Source organism: Schistocerca americana, chromosome 1 (genome assembly GCF_021461395.2).
Source record: "Schistocerca americana isolate TAMUIC-IGC-003095 chromosome 1, iqSchAmer2.1, whole genome shotgun sequence".
Classification (NCBI taxonomy): domain Eukaryota; kingdom Metazoa; phylum Arthropoda; class Insecta; order Orthoptera; family Acrididae; genus Schistocerca; species Schistocerca americana.
Genome location: NC_060119.1, coordinates 193,463,859 through 193,489,351, shown reverse-complemented (window position 1 = coordinate 193,489,351; position 25,493 = coordinate 193,463,859). Strand labels below are relative to the sequence as shown.

The window sequence follows — 25,493 nt, the reverse complement described above, 5'->3', positions numbered from 1 at the left end:
ACAAAATATGTTCCATCCCCATAAAATATCCAAGAGAACCTTGGAAGAAGTAGTGTTATGTAACGTTATCCCCTTTCTTGAATCAGAAGGGTATGTCCCTTTGGGCTTGTGAAATAATTTGGGCAGTCTTCAGCTTCACAGTTGTACCAGCCTGTTGTTATTTATATATCGCTGTATTGACTATCCCGGTTGTTCGAAATGGGGTCTGTTCTATGCAACGTGTTTGAAACATGTGCACTGGAGGAATTTTTCATAATTTCAATTAACACACAGCCAACGGTACTATGAAAACCTAAACCATTAAGAAAATACGAATCAAAATCAGTAACCAAACACTAACAAGTAAACTCGATAATACAAAATGAACTCTCCTATGAACAGAAAAAAAAACAGCTAACCTATCGATTCCCACCACCAGCCCACAAGTTAAGTGTGTGTGCCCTGAGAAATACTTCAGGTCTGCTCTCATGCCAGCGGGGGCCCACTCCCAGTGTTAAGAGACTTTACTACATATATTTTTTATTTCGTGCTACGTCTACTGCCACCGGTGTTTCCACGACACGGTTGGATTGTCCGCATTGTCTCTATAGCAAAGTAGGATTCTAAATATCGCACACTTTGCGGTACTTGTATTTTCAAAGTAAATGATGCACTTACAACCCATTAAAAATAATACATCGCATTTCATTGATTAGCGTTTAGGCGAACGTTTAGTTATCACGAGAGAGGTGGCGCAGTGGTTATCACACTGGACTCGCATTCGGAAGGATGACTGTTCAAACCCGCGTCCGGCCGTCCTGATTTAGGTTTCGCGTGATTTCCCTACATCTACATGGATACTTTGCAGATCATATTTAAGTGCCTGGCAGAGGGTTCATCGAACCACTTTCATAATTCTCTATTACTCCAATCTCGTATACCGCGCGGAAAGAACGAACACCTATATCTTTCCCTTATTTTATCGTGGTGATCTTTTCTCCCTATGTAGGTCGGTGTCAACAAAATATTTTCCCATTCTGAGGAGAAAGTTGGTGATTGGAATTTCGTGAGAAGATTTCGTCGCAATGAAAAACGTCTTTCTTTTAATGATGTCCAGCCCAAATCCCGTATCATTTCTGTGACACTCTCTCCCATATTTAGCGATAATACAAAACGTGCTGCCCTTCTTTGAACTTTTTCGGTGTACTCCGTCAGTCCTATCTAGTAAGGATCCCACACCGTGCAGTAGTATTCTAAAAGAGGACGGACAAGCGTAGTATAGGCAGTCTCCTTAGATCTGGTGCATTTTCTAAGTTGACTGCCAATAAAACTCGCTCTTTGGTTAGCCTTTCCCACAACATTTTCTGTGTGTTCCTTCCAATTTAAGTTGTTCGTAATTGTAATACCTAGGTATTTAGTTGAATTTATGGCTTTTAGATTAGACTGATTTCTCGTGAAACCGAAGTTTAACGAATTCCTTGTAGCACTCATGTAGATGACCTCACACTTTTCATTATTTAGGGTCAACTGCCAATTTTCGCACCATTCAGATATCTTTTCTAAATCGTATTGCAATTTTTTTTGATCTTTTGATGACTTTACTAGTCGATAAACGACAGCGTCATCGGCAAACAACCTAAGACGACTGCTCAGATTGTCTCTCAAATCGTTTATATAGATAAGGAACAGCAGAGGGACCATAACACTACCTTGGGGAACGCCAGAAATCACTTCTGTTTTACTCGAAGACTTTCCATCAGTTACTATGAACTGTGACCTCTCTGACAGGAAATCACAAATCCAGTCACATAACTGCGACGATATTCTATAAGCACGCAATTGCACTACAAGCCGCTTTTGTGGTACAGTGTCGAAAGCCTCTCGGAAATTCAGAAATACGGAATCGATCTGAAATACCTTGTCCATAGCAGTCAACACTTCACGTGAATAAAGAGCTAGTTGTGTTTCACAGGAATGACGTTTTCTAAACTCATGTTAACTGTGTGTCAATAGACAGTTTTCTTCGAGGTAATTCATAATGTTTGAACACAATATGTGTCCCAAAATCCTGCTGCATATCGACGTTAACGATATGGGCCTCTAATTTAGTGGATTACTCCTACTACCTTTCTTGAATATTGGTGTGACCTGTGCAACTTTCCAATCTTTGGGTACAAATCTTTCCCTAAATTGTTTCAGGCAAAGGACGGGCGGTTCCTTGGAAAGGACACGGCTGACTTCCTTCCCCATCCTTCCCTCATGTAATAGGACTGATGACCTCGCTGTTTCGTCTCCTCCCCAAATCAACCAACCAACCAATCTTAGGTATCACCTGCTATGGTGTCTGTGAGTGGTGACACCACAGTGAATCAAGGCAGTAGCGCGGCAGGCGATCACGACGAGTCTTCTCCGATACATTCTTCACTACTTACGTCTCCACTCTCATTAATCATTCCTTCATTTTTATTGACACGTAAAGGTCCTTCGTACAAGGAGTGGTTGTCAAGTAACTCGTTGTCGACGTGAGTTGGTAACGGGTCGGCAGCGAATCACTTCCCGTGTATTTAAGAGGGGCGTTTGAAAAGTCCGTGCAAAGTCCGAGACATGGCACCACCGGCGCGCATCGATCTCATGTTTAGTTAGTAGCATCTTTGGAAAGATCGCACACCAAGTGTCAGCCATATTGGTCTATTTCTTGGTGTTTGGCATTCATATGAATCAAGGAAGTCGAGTGATTGTCAAAAAATGGACGAAAAAGAATTTCGTGTGGTGGTTTAACATTACTTTATGAAAGGCAAAACGCCTCAGGAGACTAAAGAGAAGCTTGATAAACATTACAGTGACTCTGCACCTTTGATTAGAACAGTTGATAAGTGGTTTCAAAATTTTCGGAGTGGCCATATGGGCACAATCATAACGACCGGGAGAGTGGTGTGCTGACCACATGCCCCTCCTACCCGCATCCTCAACTGGGGATGACACGGCGGTCGGATGGTCCCGATGGGCCACTTGTGGCCTGAAGACGGAGTGCCTGCCTGCCTGCATATGGGCACAAGTGATGCTCAACGTTCTGGAAGCCCTGTGGAGGTTGCGATTCCAGAAATCATTGATAAAATCCTTTATATGATGACGGATGACAGAAGAGTTAAGGTGTATGAGATTGCTAGTGCTGTGGGCATCTCAAATGAATGGGTACATAATGTTTTGCATAAACATTTGGACATGAGAAAGCTATTCGCAAGATGGGTTCCGTGATTGCTCACGCTTGACCAAAAACGAATCGTGTGAAGTTTTGCAAGGATGGTTTGCAGCTGTTCAGGAAGAATCCACAGGACTTTAAGCGTCGTTTCGTCACTATGGATGAAATATGGATACATTACTATACTCCTGAGACGAAAGAAAAATCTGAACAATGGGTTACCAAGGGAGAATCTGCTCCAAAAAAGGCGAAGACCATTCCTTTGGCCGGAAAGGTTATGACAACTGTCTTTTGTGATCCGCAAGGGATAATCCTCATCGACTATCTGGAAAAGGGTAAAACTATTACAGGTGAATATTATTCATCGTTATTGGATCGTTTGAAAACCGAGCTGCAAGAAAAACGTCGGTGATTGGACTGCAAAAAATCCTTTTCCATCACGACAATGCACCAGCACACACCTCCGTAGTTGTGGTCACAAAATTAATGGAAATAGGATTCCAACTCGTTCCACATGCCCCCTATTATCCAGACTTGGATCCCTCAGACTACTATTTGTTCCCCAATTTGAAGAAATGGCTGGCAGGACAAAGATTTTATTCAAACAAGGAGGTGATTGCAGCAACTAATAGCTGTTTTGCAGACTTGGATAATTCCTATTATTTGGAAGGGATCAACAGAATAAAGCAGCATTGGACGAAGTGTATAAGTTTAAAAATCTAAAAATAAAAAAGGCTTACCCCAAACACGCACAGCTACTGTTCAAACGACCCACGTTAATAGCGCTCAGTAGACGGCGCGATTGCAAAGTGACTCCGCGGTCAATTGCTTGCTCCACGTTGCCAACCAGTTCCGGCGCCCCCATTGCCAAGCGATGTGAGTTGTGTCGTGTCCTCGAACACAACTTTCTATTCGTTTAATTTGAAGATGAACATAAACTTTGTACGAGAAGTCGATGAACATCTCATTTATACAACTACAAGCTCTCGTGCTATTGAAGGAGAAGTGTGACGCACAAAGCAGGTGTAAAGCGAGAATAAAATTTCGTATGAGGTGTGTAGTGGACTACGCATCTATTGTTTAAAATAAAATTATCGTTAAGTCAATGGAAGCAAATGTATAAAACTGTAGATCATACTGACAGTATTCTTTTGTTGTTTTGTGAAATTACAGTGTCAATTGGAAACAAACAGTGAAAAGCCAGAAATCTCCGATCCATATAAATACAATGTGTTCACATACAAATTACTTAACGAACACAAACCACCACCACCACATTTCCGTGCACACAAATCTCAAGATATTTGTGATTTCAAAATAAAAGTAACGATGTGTTAGAGCTGTAGAAGTCAGTTGCACCAAATCACTGAAGCACTGCTTAGTCATACTATAAAAAGCTATGAATTTCTATTGTCTGTTACAGCTCCTTGGATGCTACATACAGCCTGCAGTTTATACCTCTTTGGATGAACTTTTCTCGTTTTCTTGTGTGTGTAATAATACACTGAAGTGCCAAATAAACTGGTGCACCTGCATAATATCGCGTAGAGCCCCCGCGAACAAGCAAAAGTGCCTCAACACGACCTGGCATGGACTCGACTATGTCTGTAATAATACCAGGATGTGGAGATCTCTTCTGAACAGCCCGTTGCAAGGCATTCCAGATTTGCCCAATAATGTTCATGTCTGGGGAGTTTGTTGGCCAGCAGTAGCGTTTAAACTCAGAAGAGTGTTCCTGGAGCCACTCTGTAGCAATTCAGGACGTGTGGAGTGTCGCATTGTCCTGCTGGAATTGCCCAAGTCCGTCGGAATGCACAATGGACATGAAAGGATGCAGTTGATCAGACAGGATGCTTACGTACGTGTCACCTGTCAGAATCGTATCTAGACGTATCAGGAGTCACATATCACTCCATATGAAAACGCCCCGCACCATTACAGTCTCTACCAGCTAGAACAGTGCCCTGGTGACATGCAGAGTCCGTGGATTCATGAGGTTGTCTCCATGCCCCTAGACGTCCATCCGCTCGATAAAATTTGAAACAAGACTCGTCCGACCAGGCAACATGTTTCCAGTCATCAACAGTCCAATGTCGGAGTTGACGGGCCCAGGCGAGGCGTAAAGCTTTGTGTCGTACAGTCACCAAGGGTACACGAGTGGGCCTTCGGTTCCGAAAGCCCACATCGATGATGTTTCGTTGAATGGTTCGCACGCTGACACTTGTTGATTGCCCGGCATTGAAATCTGCAGCAGTTTGCGGAAGAGCTGCACTTCTGTCATGTTGAACGATTCGCTTCAGTCGTCTTTGTTCCCGTTCTTGAACAATCTTTTTCCAGCCGCAGCGGTGTCGGAGATTTGATGTTTTACCGGATACCTGATATTCACGATACATTCGTGAAATAGTCGTACGGGAAAATCCCTACTTCATCGCTGCCTCGGAGATGCTGTGTCTCATCGCTCTTAGCCGACTATAACAGCACGTTCAAACTCACTTAAATCTTGATAATGTGCCATTGTAGCAGCGGTAACCGATCTAACACTTATTGACTTACACAGTCGTTGCAGACCGCAGCGCAGCATTCTGCCTGTTTATGTATGTCTGTATTTGACTAAGCTTGCGTATATCAGTTTCTTTGGCGCTTTAGTGTGTAATGAAGCATTGCAGGCAGTATAGTTCTGTGCTTCAGGCACTATTACAGCCTGAATCATGTACAGACCGATCATAGCTTTTTGTCTAACTGCAATATGGTGGACGGTGCTGCTGACATGGATCAGCAAGTACGCAAGCTCAGGAGCACCAACTAGTAGAAACTGCACTTGTAGTACCTCTTACTTCTACATCTACATCTACATACATACTCCGCAATCCACCATACTAGCATCTTCTCCCTGTTCCACTCGCAAACAGAACGAGGGAAAAATGACTGCCTATATGCCTCTGTACGAGCCCTAATCTCTCTTATCTTATCTTTGTGGTATTTCCGCGACATGTAAGTTGGCGGCAGTAAAATTGTACTACAGTCAGCCTCAAATGCTGGTTCTCTAAATCTCCTCAGAAGCGATTCGCGAAAAGAACGCCTCCTTTCCTCCGGAGACTCCCACCCGAGTTCCTGAAGCATTTCCGTAACACTCGCGTGATGATCAAACCTACCAGTAACAAATCTAGCAGCCCGCCTCTGAATTGCTTCTATGTCCTCCCTCAATGCGACCTGATAGGGATCCCAAACGCTTGAGCAGTACTCAAGAATAGGTCGTATTAGTGTTCTATAAGCGGTCTCCTTTGCAGATGAACCACATCTTCCCACAATTCTACCAATGAACCGAAGACGACTATCCGCCTTCCCCACAACTGCCATTACATGCTTGTCCCACTTCATATCGCTCTGCAATGTTACGCCCAAATATTTAATCGACATGACTGTGTCAAGCGCTACACTAATAATGGAGTATTCAAACATTGCTATTCATATGCATTAATATACATTTATCTATATTTAGAGTTAGCCGCCATTCTTTACACCAATCACAAATCCTGTCCAAGTCATCTTGTATCCTCCTACAGTCACTCAACGAAGACACCTTCCCGTACACCACAGCAGCATCAGCAAACAGCCGCACATTGCTATCCACCCTATCCAAAAGATCATTTGTGTAGATAGAAAGCAACAGCGGACCTACCACACTTCCCTGGGGCACTTCAGATGATACCCTCACCTCCGATGAACACTCACCATCGAGGACAACGTACTGGGTTCTTCAAGCAACTCACATATTTGGGAAGCAGTCCCATATGCTCGTACCTTAGTTAGGAGTCTGCAGTGGGGCACCGAGACAAACGCTTTCCGAAAGTCAAGGAATATGGCATCCGTCTGATACCCTTCATCCATGGTTCGCAGGGCGAGTTGCCTTTCGCAGGAGCCATGCTTTCTAAAGCCGTGCTGATGCATGGGCAGCAACTTCTCTGTCTCAAGGAAATTCATTATATTCACCGAGCGAGGTAGCGCAGTGGTTAGACACTGGACTCGCATTCGGGAGGACGACGGTTCAATCCCGCGTCCGGCCATCCTGATTTAGGTTTTCCGTGATTTCCCTAAATCGCTCCAGGCAAATGCCGGGATGGTTCCTTTCAAAAGGGCACGGCCGCCTTCCTTCCCCGTCCTTCCCTAACCCGATGAGACCGATGACCTCGCTGTCTGGTCCCCTTCCCCAAACCAACCAACCAACCAACCATTATATTCGAACTGAGAATATGTTCGAGAATCCTGCAACAAACCGATGTTAAGGATATTGGTCTGTAATTTTGAGGATCTGTTTTTCTACCCTTCTTATATACAGGCGTCATCTGCGCTTTTTTCCAGTCGCTCGGAATTTTACGTTGGGCAAGAGATTCGCGATAAATGCAAGCTAAGTAAGGAGCCAGTGCAGTAGAGTACTCTATGTAAAACCGAATTGAAATCCCATGAGGACCTGGCGATTTATTTTCAACCCATTCAGCTGCTTCACAACCCCAGGGATGTCTATCACTATGTCTTCCATACGGGAATATGTACGAGACTCTAATGGCGGTATGTTTGTACGACCCTCCTGCGTGAAAGATTTCTCAAATGCTAAATTTAAAATTTCAGCTTTCGTTTTGCTGTCTTCCGTTGCCAGGCCAGACTGATCAGTGAGTGGCTGGATGGAAGCCTTCGACCCGCTTACCGATTTTACGTAAGACCAGAATTTCCTTGGGTTTTCAGCAAGATCTTTTGCTAAGGTATGACGGTGGTAGTAGTTGTATGCTTCGCGCATAGCTCTTTTTACATAAGCACGAATCTCTACTAACTTTTGCCTTTCCTCATTCTCCCGATCTTTCTTGTACCGCGAAAGCAACTGTCTTTGCTTCCTGAGCTTCTGTACCCTGGACTACTTTAGTAAATTACTTCCGTAGCAATATACTCTTTTACCGAGTGAGGTGTCCGCAGTGGTTAGCACACTGGACTCGCATTCGGAAGGACAACGGTTCAAACTCGAGTCCGGCCATCCTGTTTAGGTTTTCATTGATTTCCCTAAATCGCTTCAGGCAAATGCCGGGACGGTTCCTTTGAAAGGGCACGGCCGACTTCTTTCCCTTGCTTCCCCAATCCGATGGGACCGATGATGTCGTTGTTTGGTCCCCTCCTTCGAATCAAACAACAACCAACCAATACATTCTTTGAATAACTGTAGGATAGATCAAATTCTATTTACTTCTTTAGTTCTAACTATTTAGTAACGCATTTTTACTAAAGAAAAAAGCCATTTCTGCACAGTGTCGGCAAGTCAATTTTGTTTCTCACAAGCTGCCTATTGATAACTAGAGTTAAAAGACAATGCACAACATACGGTAATTTGGTCCTTTGAAGCAACATCGATGATGACGTGGAACTTTATCCTATAGTCACAAACCTTGGTTTGCATTCTCTGTCGGGAGCTTGGCAGAAGATGCGCCCATGAAAAAAGGCAGAGAACATGCGGTTTTAGTGAAGGACAGGGGAGTTGTTGCAATAAGTAGACGACCTTCATTCGTTAAAATTGCGTTTAATACGAGAGAAATATAATGCAAAAATAGTTTCAAGTGAAAGACAAAGCGAAATCAGGGAAGAAGACCATAACCTTAAAACGAAAGTAATGAATTTCAGTTACGAAATGGAGAAAACATCAATTCCGGTTCTTCAGACAACGTGCTTCAGAGCTGGTTGGCTGTTTCTACTGTTGCCGAACGTCGGTCACATTCAGGATTGTGGAATATCAGTATGTTTTGTACAAAGAAAACATATTTTAATTGCATGAGATTTTTTCCACTGGTTCATACGTCATTTTAATATGTCATGTCACGTTTTTGCATTGTGTTTATTATTTCAGCATCGGCAAATTTAGTTTTTCTAATTACCACAACCTAATACATATTTGTATTGCAAAATTATAAAAGTAGACATGCAGTTTTTCTTAGAAAACATCTTCTGTGTATAATTTTGTGTACTGCAGTAAGACATAAAATGAAAATATTAATCCCTCAATTGCAAAAAAAAAAAAAAAAGAAAAGAAAGAGAAAAAAGCGAGAGAGGAACATTTCAAGTGACGACCTAGTGCCTTATTTATCCACTTAAGATGGTAAAAGTCTTTACACTATCGTTATTTTACTAGGTAATTAGTTACAATTTTAATTAAAATAATGAAATATAATAGGCCTTCTGACAGCTTGGAATGCAGCATCAGCTTCCGGGTGAAATGCAAATTGGTCGATGCCATTCACCTCAACAGCATCTGGGTGAAACACATCTACATCTACATCTACATTTATACTGCGCAAGCCACCCAACGGTGTGTGGCGGAGGGCACTTTACGTGCCACTGTCATTACCTCCCTTTCCTGTTCTAGTAGCGTATGGTTCGCGGGAAGAACGACTGCCAGAAAGCCTCCGTGCACGCTCGAATCTCGCTAATTTTACATTCGTGATCTCCTCGGGAGGTATAAGTAGGGGGAAGAAATATATTCGATACTTCATCCAGAAACGCACCCTCTCGAAACCTGGGCAGCAAGCTACACCGCGATGCAGAGCGCCTCTCTTGCGCAGAGTCTGCCACTTGAGTTTGCTAAACATCTCCGTAACGCTACCACGGTCACTAAATAACCCTGTGACGAAACGCGCCGCTCTCCTTTGGATCTTCTCTGTCTCCTCTGTCAACCCGACCTGGTACGGATCCCACACTGATGAGCAAATACTCAAGTATAGGTCGAACGAGTGTTTTGTAAGCCACCTCCTTTGTTGATGGACTACATTTTCTAAGGACTCTCCCAATGAATCTCAACCTGGCACCCGCCTTACCAACAATTAATTTTATATGATGATTCCACTTCAAATCGTTCCGTGCGCATACTCCCAGATATTTTACAGAAGTAACTGCTACCAGTGTTTGTTCCGCTATCATATAATCATACAATAAAGGATCCTTCTTTCTATGTATTCGCAATACATTACATTTGTCGATGGTAACGGTCAGTAGCCGCTCCCTGCACCAGGTGCCTATCCCCTGCAGATCTTCCTGCATTTCGCTGCAATTTTCTAATGCTGCAACTTCTCTGTATACTACAGCGTCATCCGCGAAAAGCCGCACGGAACTTCGGACACTATCTACTAGGTCATTTATATATATTGTGAAAAGCAATGGTCCCATAACACTCCCCTGTGGCACGCCAGAGGTTACTTTAACGGCTGTAGACGTCTCTCCATGGAGAACACCATGCTGTGTTCTGAAACTTCCTGGCAGATTAAAACTGTGTGCCCGACCGAGACTCGAACTCGGGACCTTTGCTTTTCGCGGGCAAGAGCTCTACCATCTGAGCTACCGAAGCACGACTCACGCCCGGTGCTCACAGCTTTACTTCTGCCAGTATCTCGTCTCCTACCTTCCAAACTTTACAGAAGCTCTCCTGCGAACCTTGCAGAACTAGCACTCCTGAAAGAAAGGATACTGCGGAGACATGGCTTAGCCACAGCCTGGGGGATGTTTCCAGAATGAGATTTTCACTCTGCAGCGGAGTGTGCGCTGATATGAAACTTCCTGGCAGATTAAAACTGTGTGCCCGACCGAGACTCGAACTCGGGACCTTTGCCTTTCGCAGGTAAGCGCTCTACCATCTGAGATACCGAAGCACGACTCACGCCCGGTGCTCACAGCTTTACTTCTGCCAGTATCTCGTCTCCTACCTTCCAAACTTTACAGAAGCTCTCCTGCGAACCTCGCAGAACTAGCACTCCTGAAAGAAAGGATACTGCGGAGACATGGCTTAGCCACAGCCTGGGGGATGTTTCCAGAATGAGATTTTCACTCTGCAGCGGAGTGTGCGCTGATATGAAACTTCCTGGCAGATTAAAACTGTGTGCCCGACCGAGACTCGAACTCGGGACCTTTACCTTTCGCGGTCAAGCGCTCTACCATCTGAGCTACCGAAGCACGACTCACGGCCGGTGCTGCAGAGTGAAAATCTCATTCTGGAAACATCCCCCAGGCTGTGGCTAAGCCATGTCTCCGCAGTATCCTTACTTTCAGGAGTGCTAGTTCTGCAAGGTTCGCAGGAGAGCTTCTGTAAAGTTTGGAAGGTAAGAGACGAGATACTGGCAGAAGTAAAGCTGTGAGCACTGGGCGTGAGTCGTGCTTCAGTAGCTCAGATGGTAGAGCGCTTGCCCGCGAAAGGCAAAGGTCACGAGTTCGAGTCTCGGTCGGGCACACAGTTTTAATCTGCCAGGAAGTTTCATATCACCGCACACTCCGCTGCAGAGTGAAAATCTCATTCTGGAAACATCCCCCAGGCTGTGGCTAAGCCATGTCTCCGCAGTATCCTTTCTTTCAGGAGTGCTAGTTCTGCAAGGTTCGCAGGAGAGCTTCTGTAAAGTTTGGAAGGTAGGAGACGAGATACTGGCAGAAGTAAAGCTGTGAGCACCGGGCGTGAGTAGTGCTTCGGTAGCTCAGATGGTAGAGCGCTTGCCCGCGAAAGGCAAAGGTCCCGAGTTCGAGTCTCGGTCGGGCACACAGTTTTAATCTGCCAGGAAGTTTCATATCAGCGCACACTCCGCTGCAGAGTGAAAATCTCATTCTGGAAACATCCCCCAGGCTGTGGCTAAGCCATGTCTCCGCAGTATCCTTTCTTTCAGGAGTGCTAGTTCTGCAAGGTTCGCAGGAGAGCTTCTGTAAAGTTTGGAAGGTAGGAGACGAGATACTGGCAGAAGTAAAGCTGTGAGCACCGGGCGTGAGTCGTGCTTCGGTATCTCAGATGGTAGAGCGCTTGCCCTCGAAAGGCAAAGGTCCCGAGTTCGAGTCTCCGTCGGGCACGCAGTTTTAATTTGCCAGGAAGTTTCATATCAGCGCACACTCCGCTGCAGAGTGAAAATCTCATTCTGGATGCTGTGTTCTGTTTGCTAAAAACTCTTCAATCCAGTCATACTGCTGGTATGATATTCCGTAGGCTTTTACTTTGTTTATCAGGCGACAGTGCGGAACTGTATCGAATGCCTTCAGGAAGTCAAGGAAAATGGCATCTACCTGGGAGCCTGTATCTAATATTTTCTGGGTCTCATGAACAAATAAAGCGAGTCGGGTCTCACAGAATCGCTGTTTCCGGAATCCATGTTGATTCGTACAGAGTAGATTCTGGGTTTCCAGAAATGACATGATGCGCGAGCAAAAAACATGTTCCAACTTATATTCCAAGGCTGTGCAGAATTACAACCACAATATCATTCCCACACTTGTTTCTTATATCGCATGGTTTCAGTTATGATTTGGAAGTGTTTCTTCCAAACACGAGACAGCAATATGGGCGCTATCGTAGCGCCTTTTGGCTCTTGTGTGAGATCGAAACACAGGAGTCTTAAGATGTCTGAAGAGAACACATCCACGACGTCCAACAAGCAACCCATCATACTGTCATTTTAAATTCTGCAGCAACTCTGCTGTTGTACCTAAGGCGCGCATCATGTCTGGAGCCCGACGAACGGCTTACCAAAGTCTTCACATAGGCATCGCAAATGATTTTTGTATGGACAGAAAATAAATTCTTTCGATTTTTGTATGGCTCTGCTTGTGCATGACTTTTCGGGAATCCACCAGTTGGCTAGTATATCCCTTTGTTCCTTGATGTATTTTCTTGGTTCTGTGGCATGGACACATACAGTGGCTTTAAGGTAAGTAAACTGTTGAAAGCACTTCCAGCAGTCGTACGGTGGATGTTAACGAGATCCCCTGTTGCGATCTGATACGTAGTTTTGCCTTATTTCTTCTTAAGTTAATAACGTATAATCGTACTCATTCATGGTGCCCTCTTCCAGTTACGAAGTAAATAAATTTAGTTTGGGGAGTAAATGAAAAATTTGGTCGTGTAGTAATTTATTCCTTTAATTCAGTACTCTCGACTAGACGTTGCAGATTTCCTTCTCTCATTAGTAACTTACTACTTTAGTTTCACTTACTCTTGGTTGATGTTCGCCACCCCTAGTTCTCCATTCAAGTAATACAGACACTAATGGTTTCATTGAACTACCGCCCAATAGCCTTCACCTCTAGTAGTTGAAAAATTCACGAGCACATTCTGAGTTCAAACGTAATGATCTACTCTGAAATCCAGAATGCATGGATAAAAGTAATCAGTTGGATTCGGAATTTCGCTTGCCGGCAAAGGATAAGTAATTCTTACATCGTTCATCTGTGACTGTGGCGGGAAAACCCAAGGTACCTTGCAAATACACGCCTTCACTTACAGTGGCTCGCAAAGGACGCTTACATTCGGACGTAGATGACGACGGTTTCAGCACGAACGTACTTATCGAATGTGTCCTGGGACAACATCAAATGAACGCCTAATCAGTGCCGACTGCAAGTTTTTTGGCGCACTAGGCGAGCTGTGTGTGTTCCCCTCCCCACCCCCTCACAACCCACACTCTCTCACGCCACAATTTATTACAGCTTAGCTGTATTGTAATATTACATGCTTGCAATGAACAATACAATGATTATCATCCTTAATAAAAAAGTATAAAAATCTACAAGATAAGAACACCAGGACCACTGCAAATTGTTCCCACAGGGTTTTTATTTATTTGTTTATTTATTTATTTTTTTTCATCCACCAATGACAGTTTTGGCTGAGAAAACCACAGTCTTAAATTCTGACGAAGTAAATTTGAAGATGAAATGTGAAACCGGAACAGGAAATCGTCTATTACCAGAGGTGCAGTAAAAGACACTGGAAGATTTTTTTAATGAAGCAAACGAGTTCTATCGACAGGTTATAGATACTTAACCGATTTTCAGATGTTCTTGCTAGAAATAAGGACAATAAATGATAATTTTAACAGTAGTACAACGCTTTTAATATTCACCTGGTGTTTTCTAACGTTCTGTTGAATATATTAACGAATTTGGTAGCACGTGAATGGTGCTTGCATGGCTACAAGAGTAACGCCTTATATTATGTTGTTCTGGAGCCAAAAGCAAACGGTCCAAACAGAGAGAATATATAATTTGAACTGTTTCCTCGATTCACATCGACGATTTGGTGGCCTGTAAATTTCCGCGTATCGTCTATGCAGTAGAGCCGATTCTGCTTCTTTAATAACGGTCTTGGTATATGCTCTGAGAGTTTAGACTCTCATTCTTTCGTTGCCGGCTCTCATGAAACATTTGATAGATTACGTATTCCGTCGTATTTGGCGCGAAAATCGTGACAGATATTTAAGTCCGATATTAGTGGCGAGAAGCGGCCAGCGAGAGTCGATTGGCGTAAGCAGTGTTGCCAACGGCAGACGGTTACCTAACCTGGTCAACGGACAGAAAACAGCTGACGCTAGCGACAGTTCAGCGTTGGGGGTACATAAGATACGGAGCTGTGGAGTTTAAAATAGCAAAGTCTGCTAGTTTCCGCGGCAGTAGTGCGTCGGCATTGCTGTAAGACGTATGGCTGTTGGACATGACTGCTGCAAACATTATGTTGTTTGTTATAGGTGTGATCTTGTTTGTTACTAATGGAATATCATGTGTACCACGAATGCCTCCAAAACCCGTATATAATTCGAAGGGTTCTGCTTCGTTAAGGTATTTGGACACCGTGGATGAAAACGTTTGTGGATACAAGGTAAGGCATTACATCAATATCACGTTTAACATTCACTAATTGGAAGACTGCTTATGACTTTGTACTTGTATTGTAATGCATGCTTGTTGCCTTTTCTTAATACTGTATATGGAGGTTGTACTTCTACTAAAAAGGTTCGCGTTACTACGCTTTACGCACATAGCAGCCAACAGTATTCATCATTATTATCATCCAGTATTGTTCTACGGAGGTACCAGTCGAGTACTTCAAATCAATTATAATATCCTTCTGACGTGTTTAATGTACCGGTACACTGTGGTGGCTGGACTTATGTCAGATAAACTACTGCAACAATATTTGTTACTGCAGTCTGTGACACTTAAAGGAAGATGCGGTTTGTAAAAAATGGTTGTTTTGAATACTGATAGTTGCGTTGCTGGGGCTGACGGGAAGTAGCGTGTGCTAGGAGTGGTCACATAATTGCTAGTGGAAATTGTTTAAAGATTGCCACACGTGCGATGAATGATTGAAGGATCGAACTTCAAGATAGTGATAATTTTTCTAAAATTATGGTCTGTATAATTACTTCAGGAACTTTGCTTAAGAAACCACTCCGTTGCTTTAAAGGTCCTTCAGACACCTAAAAAAAATCCAGGAAGAAACAATTTTTTTGCTTTGCGCTTAACAGATTGTACATTGAATCTTAAACAATCTAGGAGTTTTGTTGTTTTAAGGCAAAGAGTCATTATTTTACCTCGCAAATGTACACTGTAACAAATTGCTTATATAGTTTCTTTCTTAAGTTGTGTTTACTGCTGTGATTTGTGTGTTGCAAATTCTGATATTGCCCAATTTTTTTCATGAATTATTAAGACACAGTTATTGCAGTGTAAACGAAGTAATTTACTTTTTAAACACTGCTACATCACTGTAATAAACTGATAGATTTAAATTTTATTGTCGATCTTACGTGAATATAGCCACGAAGCTTAATGTTTTGAGTGTATGCTCGAGTTGATGAGATGGGGTTTCTACAAATAGGTACTGCCTCGACCGCAATTTGCCGTAGGCGTACATTAATTAGTTATGCGCAAATACTGCACACTAAGACACGACATACGTAGTTTATTTTTCTGTTTGAGACCATCAGATTAACTCTGAGTTTGCGAATACCGGATGAATCGTCAGCAAAACATGTTGAACTTTCTAAATAAAGTTTAGTGTTGTCAAGACAGGATTAAGAATTTTAATGATTTTGAGACAGCGAATGCATGAAGGGCCTTGAATTACAAATGAAATTACTGCTTAGCGTGAAGTGACGGAGCGTAAGCTCGGATTGGGAACGATCAGAAAGGAAATCGATTGTGCCCGTTTCACAGGAACTGAAACCTCAGAAACTTGAATTACGAAAGACATGAAGTTGCTGTAGAAACCCAACCAATTCTGCGATGGCTCTGAGCACTATGGGACTTAACTTCTGAGGTCATGAGTCCCCTAGAACTTAGAACTAATTAAACCTAACTAACCACCGAGCGAGGTGGCGCAGTGGTTAGCACACTGGACTCGCATTCGGAAGGACGACGGTTCAATCCCGCGTCCGGCCATCCTGATTTAGGTTTTCCGTGATTTCCCTAAGTCGCACCAGGCAAATGCTGGGATGGTTCCTTTCAAAGGGCACGGCCGACTTCCTTCCCCGTCCTTCCTTAATCCAATGAGACCGATGACCTCGCTGTTTGGTCTCTTCCCCCTAAACAACCCAACCCAACCACTAACTAACCAAGGGCATCACACACATCCATGCCCGAGGCAGGATTCGAACCTGCGACCGTAGCGGTCGCGCGGTTCCAGACTGTAGCGCCTAGAACCTCTCGGTCACACTGTCCGGCTAATTCTGCGATGATGAGGCCCTTAAGTGCATCGGTTTTGACTATTCAATCGGTTCAGTGCAGAATCGTATAGTGTAGGCTGGGGTAGGTGATAAAAGCTTGGTTTGAGATCAGCTGTTTGACTACAAGCTTTGTTCCAAACGTACGCGGTGTGCGCCCACGAAAACAACTCCAAAGCCTCTCCGGCGCGGAGAGTGGTTAACATTAATTTTATTTACCAGGTTTGTTCAGTAATCAAAGCCAATTCACACCAAGTGAAACGTCCAAGAATAGTCTGCAAAAAAATTGAGCTTTTAGTAGGATAACGTGCAGTTTCTCCTTTCGATTGTTGTAAATCGCCAACTGACACAATTGACTTTAATCTGTTTCTCCGTCTTGGGAACAGAAATTATTTTCTAATTGAGGTTCATTGTAAATGTGAACTCTTATTTGGCGGAATTCAGCGACTTTTTTTTTTTTTTTTCGAAATGGTTCGAAGAAAGCGCGCCGAAGTGTGCGATAATGGTAGGTTGCCAAGTCGAAAATTAAAGTTATAGATATGAAAAAAAAATTTTTTTTTCTAGTTTGTTACAATTTTATCCATCGGTATTCATGTACAAGGAACTGTTGAATGACAACGAGACAGATGGAAGAAAGTAAGCAAGCTGTTTCAGAAGTTATCACCATAACCGCTAATACTCTTACATTTATCCCACCGTGAGACAAGACGCCAATGCCTTCATGGAAAAGAATTTGCGGTTGCCTACAGAACTATGGTTGTATCCAGACGTGCAGCTCTTCGCGCGAAGCAAATCGACGATCGCGAACGTCTTCTCCAGAACTCCGAAAATGAAGAAACCGTATGGGGAGGGATGGGGACTTCCGATCAAATTTCTGCAGCATAGTAGACAACATGCGAGAACGTCCAAGTGTACGTTGCAGAAGCTTCGCTGGGATGCTCTTTAACATCTCTCTCCACGCGATTTCCATATTTTTGGAGATCTTAAGAAAGACATTGGTGGCTGTCAATTAGCTTCGGACGAAGAGATGTACGCCTGGGTACAATCGTGGTTCCGTAGGCAACTGCAAACATTTTTCTATGGGGGTTTTGACCGTCCTGTCTCCCTATGGGACAATTCTATTAACAGTTATGACGATTACTTTTGAAATAATAAACAGTTTAGGCCTGCTTACTTTTCTGTTTGGCTTGTTTTAATTTGAGTGCCCTTTATACTTCGACATTTTCTCGGAAGTTCGTAGGCATGCAATTGATCAAATGTAGATTTTGAGGAGATTTTAATTAGGACACTATTGTTCTTATTCCTCCCTTAACATTTGGTTACTGTTCGACTATCTTCTGGTTACTAGAACGATGTACATTTACTTGAGAGAGGCGGTTGCGACCAAGCTTTGAAAAGTAGCCTGACAGTTACATGAAGCGATTTATGGAAGCCATCCAATTGCATATACCTGGTCAGGGCTACAGGATTACGACTGAGATAGTCCAGGGAAAAGTCCATAGTGCAACATCGTAATATCCGAGAAGGGTACACACTTCATATAGTTTCGTCTTCCTCGTCGAAGTCAGGCTATTCGCGTACTTTTTCTTGAAAGATTTTGGGGTGCTACTCATCCTCTACTTAGACACAAAGAAATGAGACTTAACATAGTACCAAAGAACTGTTTCCCTTGCGCTTTCGTGTTTCGAGCTTTAACTTTGTCCTTACGCTGTGACAAGTTTCACCAAAACCAGTGAACTGAGTTTCAGTAGTCAAACAGTTTTTACCACAGACGGTTATCATTTTTGATACGAGAGCACCTACAAAACTGTGTACGCGCCAGATATGTTCAGAAGACGTTTGAATCCATTCGTGCCTGGAAACGTTTTTACTCATAGTGTTTCTGAATGACAGCTTCTGCAAAGCCGTTTTCACCTTCCAGCGGAGCTTAAGAACCGATCAGTAGTAACGGACCTATGAGCGCATCAATTTTGATGAAATTTGATTAAACTAGTAAAAGAACACAGTTGAAGATCAATAAGCACTCATACCTAAAGGCAAACAGTCCTTTTTTTTTTAAACTTCCTGGAAGATTAAAACTGTGTGCCCGACCGAGACTCGGTAGAGCACTCGCCCGCGTAAGGCAAAGGTCCCGATTTCGAGTCTCGGTCGGGCACACAGTTTTAATCTGCCAGGAAGTTTCATATCAGCGCACACTCTGCTGCAGAGTGAAAATCTCATTCAGTCCTTTTTTTCTGCATCACATATGCGGATCACAGAAGAACAAGTAACGATCTGCCCTGAGAGTGAATTCTGCCACCCCTCTTGGCGACAGATCTACGTGGAACAACATGCTTCCTTGCCAAACTGCTACAATACGGAGATGACTTGTTTGTATATGAGGCAAGTGCCACAGTGCAGAGGAATTGCAAAAGATATAGAACACGCACTAGAATGCGGAGAGATGTCTTATCCATAGGCCAGAGGACTATCGATTCGGCACCCACTAAGGCTCAGGAACTGCTTCGTCTTTCGCTCTGACACAAACAGCCTGAACCCGAAATCTAGGCTAGGAATAGTCGTGAAGAGTGTAGCCTGCTGAGAGGAAATGATAGCCAGCTTCCCGAAGTCCTCCGACCCATTCAGATTCTGTACTAGGGAGCCAAGACAAGTGCGCGCACTGTAATTAATCTTGGCACAACACTCTTAGAGATACTTTACAAATTGTTGTTGCCCGCATCTCGTGGTCGTACGGTAGCGTTCTCGCTTCCCACGCCCGGGTTCGATTCCCGGCGGGGTCAGGGATTTTCTCTGCCTCGTGATGGCTGGGTGTTGTGTGATGTCCTTAGGTTAGTTAGGTTTAAGTAGTTTTAAGTTCTAGGGGACTGATGACCTCCGAAGTTAAGTCCCATAGTGCTTAGAGCCATTTGAACCATTTGTTACACCCTTGTTTTCCTCTGATCCTTGATCCGACTTCCCCTATCAGCTGAATGGGGACCACAGTTTGATGTGATCTCCGAACGGTGCAACTTGGCATTTTTCACATTAACAAGCCATAGCCAAGGGGGGACATAGGCGATAAGTGACAAAAAAGACCCCTTATGTCCAACCGGAGATAGAACCACGGACCTTTGAATATGTAGTCTCGCACTTACCCATAACAGTATTTGTTACAGCAGTGATGTACACAGTTGTCTAACGAAAACAACAGTTTAAAGTTACATAATTTTAGCACTTCGAATGATGCTGCTCTGAAGTAATGTTTGACTTTAAAATTGGTGCATGCTAAAACACATATTGTCATAGATCTCGCATATTTATACGGTCCAGTCGCATTTAATACGACCACCGCGTACGTTGGACGTCAACGTGCATTATCAAAATGGATTCAAATGGCTCTACGCACTATGGGACTTAACATCTGAGGTCATCAGTCCCCTAGAATTAGAACTACTTAAACCTAACTAACCTAAGAGCATCACACGCATCCATGCCGTGGCAGGATTCGAACCTGCGACCGTAGCAGAAGTGCGCTTCCGGACTAAAGCGCATAGAACCGCTCGGCCACAACGGCCGGCACGTGCATTATCCACCCGCAGACGGCAGATGGCAGTACTAGCAGCGGAGAGTATAGGAATTGTGGCAGCGAGACGCGGAAAACACAGTGAAGTCGTCGTCGTAATGCGGAAAAGGAACTACACTACTGTCCATTAAAACTGCTACACGAAGAAGAAATGCAGATGATAAACGGGTATTCATTCGACAAACATATTATACTAGAACTGACATGTGATTACATTTTCACGCAATTTGGTTGCATAGATCCTGAGAAATCAGTACCCAGAACAACCACCTCTGGCCGTAATAACGGCCTTGGTACGCCTGGGCATTGAGTCGAACAGAGCTTGGATGGCGTGTACAGGTACAGCTACCCATGCAGCTTCAACACGATGCCACACTTCATCAAGAGCAGTGACTGGCGGATTGTGACGAGCCAGTTGCTCGGCCACCATTGACCAGACGTTTTCAGTTGGTGAGAGATCTGGAGAATGTGCTGGCCAGGGCAGCATTCGAACATTTTCTGTATCCAGAAAGGCCCGTACAGGACCTGCAACATACGGTCGTGCATTATCCTGCTGAAATGTAGGGTTTCGCAGGGATCGAATGAAGGGTAGAGCCACGGGTCGTAACACATCTGAAATGTAACGTCCACGGTTCAAAGTGCCGTCAATGCGAACAAGATGTGCCCGAGACGTGTAACCAATGGCACCCCATACCATCACGCCGGGTGATACGCCAGTATGGCGATGACGAATACTCGCTTCCAATGTACGTTCACCGCGGTGTCGCCAAACACGGATGCGACCATCATGACTCTGTAAAGAGAACCTGGATTCACCCGAAAAAATGAGGTTTTGCCATTCGTGCACCCAAGTTCGTCGTTGAGTACACCATCACGGCGCTCCTGTTTGTGATGCAGCGTCAAGGGTAACCGCAGCCGTGGTCTCCGAGCTGATAGTCCATGCTGCTGCAAACATCGTCGAACTGGTCGTGCAGATGGTTGTTGTCTTGCAAACGTCCCCATCTGTTGACTCATGGATCGAGACGTGGCTGCACGATCCGTTACAGCCATGCGGATAAGATGCCTGTCCCAACGGCCTCGTATCACTAGCAGTCGAGCTAGTGATACGAGGCCGTTGAGATCTAGCACTGCGTTCCGTATTACCATCCTGAACCCACTGATTCCATATTCTGCTAGCAGTCATTGGATCTCGATCAACGCCAGCAGCTGTGTCGCGATATGATAAACCGCAATCGCGGTAGCCTACAATGCGACCTTTATCAGAATCGGAAACGTGATGGTACGCATTTCTCCTCCTTACACGAGGCATCACAACAACGTTTCACCAGGCAACGCCGGCCAACTGCTGTTTGTGTATGAGAAATCGGTTGGAAAGTTTCCTCATGTCAGCACGTTGTAGGTGTCGCCACCGGTGCCAACCTTGTGTGAACGCTCTGAAAAGCTAATCATTTGCATGTCACAGCATCTTCTTCCTGTCGGTTAAATTTCGCGTCTGTTGCACGTCATCTTCGTGGTGTAGCAATTTTAATGGCCAGTAGTGTATTTGCGAAATGGCTCAGTTTGTGAACAATTCGCCTCCCGCTGTGATTGAAGTGTACCATGCATGGCAAAATGACGCCGTCCAAAATCAGCACAGAGGCAACTGCGGTGCACCACGGGCTATAGCTGACAGGGGTGATTGGTGGATGTGGAGATGTGTACGGACAAATAGACGTGCAACTGTTGAGCAACCGATCGCCCAGGTGACCCAAGGGTATACTAACAGTGTCTCCCCAATGAGGGTCCTCCACAGCAGGCGACTGGTTCGTGTATCCATGCCGACTGCTGTGCATCGGTGACGAAGGCTGGAATTTGTACGCTGCTTCCGCTACTGGACGTCCAATGAGCGGTGGTAGGTGGCACTTTCTGACGAATCACGTTTTATGCACCATCGGCGTCATACTGAAACAATCGTCGGAAGGGTCCAGGCCGGTGGAGAGAGCGTTATGGCCTGGGGAATGTTTTCGAGGCATTCCTTGAGAGATCTCGTCATACTGGAAGGCACGATGGGTCAATGCAGGTAAGCGTCTATCGATGGGGCCATGTCCACTCCTACACGTTTGTGTTTCCTCTTCACGACGGCACGTACCAGGACACTCCAACGAGTCGCACAGCTTGCGGCGTACGTGCGTGGTTCGAAACGCACTAGGATGGAGTTATCGCACTCCCGGGCCATCAAAACCCCCTGTTTTGAACCTAATTGAGGATCTGTGCAACCACTTCGATCGGTGTTTTTTTTGCCATGGATCCTCAACCGAGAATCGTAGCGCAGATTGAGTCGTCATGGCTCCATATCCCTGTCAGTACCTTCCAGAATCTCATTGACCATTGGCTCTCTTTCTGCGCGTCTCGTATCGGTCCATGCTTCAAAAGGCGGTTATTCAAGCATCTGACAGGTGATCACATTAATGATGGTTTATTTTATCATCATCAGCCTTTTGACTGGTCTGTTGCGGCACCCCACGAATTAACCCCCACCCAACGCACCCCTCCTCCTCCTGCCAACTTTATCGCCATCTCACCGTTGCATTTACACTCGGTGTCCTCCTGTTTGTTGGATTTATTCCAATCTCTGTATATCCGTACAGTTTTTAAAATTAGAAGGAAGGTCAGCATTGGCCGTAATTTTGATGATTTATTAACAGCAAAATCGATTTTCGATCACATAATCATCATCTACAGTGCTGGAAGTTAAACATTTCACATAGCGCTCAGTGAATAAGGAACAAAATACCACAAATACACCTGAGTATAACCCAACTGTTGTTACGAACATACGCCGGCCGGAGTGGCCGTGCGGTTCTAAGCGCTGCAGTCTGTAGCCGAGCGACCGCTACGGTCACAGGTTCGAATCCTGCCTCGGGCATGGATGTGTGTGATGTCCTTAGGTTAGTTAGGTTTAATTCGGTCTAAGTTCTAGGCGACTGATGACCTCAGAAGTTAAGTCGCATAGTGCTCAGAGCCATTTTTGTTAAGAACATACCTTTAGCGTAAAAATTAAAGCTCGTAGGTACTGGTGTCTAGTTACTAGCAATAACAGAAGCTATGAAACGATCTTCTCATGTCTTCCTGTAATGCCAAGTTATTCCTTTATGTCTTGACCGTGCGAGGTGGCGCAGTGGCTAGCACACTGGACTCGCATTCGAGAGGACGACGGTTCTATCCCGCGTCCGGCCAGGTTTAGGTTTTCCCTAAATCGCTCCAGGCAAATGCCGGGATGCTTCCTTTGAAGGGGCACGGCCGACTTCCCACCCCGCCCTTCCCTAATCCGATGAGACCGATGACCTCGCAGTTTGGTCTCTTCCCCCAAAACAACCCCCAACCCAACGCTTTAGGTCTTCAAATGGTTCAAATGGCTCTGAACACTATGGGACGTAACATCTGAGGTCATCAGTCCCCTAGAACTTAGAACTACTTAAACCTAACTAACCTAAGGACATCACACACATCCATGCCCGAGGCAGGATTCGAACCTGCGACCGTAGCAGTCTCGCGGTTCCGGACTACAGCGCCTAGAGCCGCATGGCCACCGCGGCCAGCTTTAGGTCTTAACATATGTTCTATCATGTCCCTACTTGTAGCCAGCGGTTCCCACATATTTCTTTCTCCGTCGATCCTGTGGAGGTCCACCTCATATCTTATTTGTACTGAATCCAAAGTAAAAAGAAAAAAAAACTCCTCTCTTGCTGCGGTCCGCCACTGTTAAGAAACTATCCTGGACTCTGCGCACAATTCAATGTCCTGTTGCGTTTAAGAAAAGGCTAAAGCGCTACGTTTTGTCATGTATGTGATTTTTATCATAAAATGTAATGTAAAGATTTTCTCTTTTCTCCAGCAGTATAGCGAAGAATCTATTCTTCAAGTGCCATTTTTTTTTCACGCAAAATCAACCTCATATCTAACTAAAAACATTTCATTTCAGCCGAGCCGACTTGATTCTACTACACTCTATTAGCTTTCTTTATATTTTTATTGGTGTTCATTATGTAATCTCTTTTGAGGATATTATCCATTCCCTTCAACTGATCCCAAAAGTTGTTTTGCTGTCTCTGACAGGATTATAGTGCCATTGGGGAACGATACATTATTCTTTCTTCTCCTTGAACAGTAATCTCCTTTCAAATTTTTCCTTGGTTTTTTACTGTTTGCTCATTGTAAAATTTAATAATATATGGGATTGGTTACAATCCTGTTTCATTCCCTTCTCATTGCTTCTTGCATGTTCGTCGGCTGGTTTCTGTACAGAATTGCCTCGCATGTTCCTACGTTTCTCTGGAACTCAAACTGATCCTTCCCACAAGTCTCCTGCTACCAGTATTTCCATTCTTCCGAAAATAATCTGTATTTGTATTTTACAACAGTGATTTATTCAACTGATGCTTCTGTAACATTAGCAGCTATACTTAACCATGCCCGTCTACACAAGGTTGGCACTTATCCTCTTGCAAATCGTGCTTTGCCACCTTGTACTTCCTATCAGTTTAATTTTTTAGAAGTCTGCCTGCTTCACCAGTTGAATGTTTGTACGCTGGTGTGCAAAACGTAAGGAAGAAAGTAACTTTGGAATGAAGTGTCACTGCCAAGTAATGTAGCTCGATGAAACTGGGACCATACGTAGAAAGAACTGCTATAGTATGGTACAGACGGTAACTGAAAGAAATACACAATGAGGAGAAGATAAATTACACTTTTATTCAAAGACAATAATTACGCTGAAGTCACAGTGCGTCTTTCCATCTCGGCCCACACATGCTGTATGGGATTTAGGGCGGGACAACCTGGAATGCCAATGCATTCGCCAGTATCCTCAATCAGCGCTGTGCGATGCTTTCATGCATTGTCATCGACAGCAATGCAGTCAGGGCCGAATGCACCCCTGAAAAGACCCACATAAGGAAGAAGTACAGTAGCACAACAACATTGACCGGTGGGTGCATCGTGTTCAGATCTGAAGGTCAGTACGCCCACGCAACATTATGCCTCCCTACGCCATAACAGTAGGACCACCAAACGATCATGACCGACGATGTTCCTGGGTGCATTGCGTTTTCCCATCTCTCCCCATACGAGAGTAGGTAATGCACTCAGGAATATTGTGCGTACATGATTGTTTAGGTGGTACAGTTGTCATGGTGTGTTGCGTGGGTATACCAACATCCAAATATTTGAACAGTACATTCACTAGTCAACGCTATTTGACACTGTACCCCTTCCCCAT

The 25,493-nt window shown here is 44.3% G+C and overlaps 1 protein-coding gene across 2 annotated transcripts in view; it reads left to right on the top strand.

The window, feature by feature from the left end:
• The first annotated feature begins 14,558 nt into the window (after positions 1-14,558).
• Positions 14,559-25,493, top strand: part of LOC124593973 (lysosomal alpha-mannosidase-like) — a 169,764-nt gene continuing 158,829 nt past the window's right edge. For both annotated transcript variants that reach the window (XM_047132425.1, XM_047132357.1), the window contains exon 1: positions 14,559-14,828. In XM_047132425.1, coding sequence (XP_046988381.1) covers positions 14,664-14,828 — 165 coding nt within the window. In that variant the 5' untranslated portion in view covers positions 14,559-14,663. The remainder of the gene's footprint in view (positions 14,829-25,493) is intronic.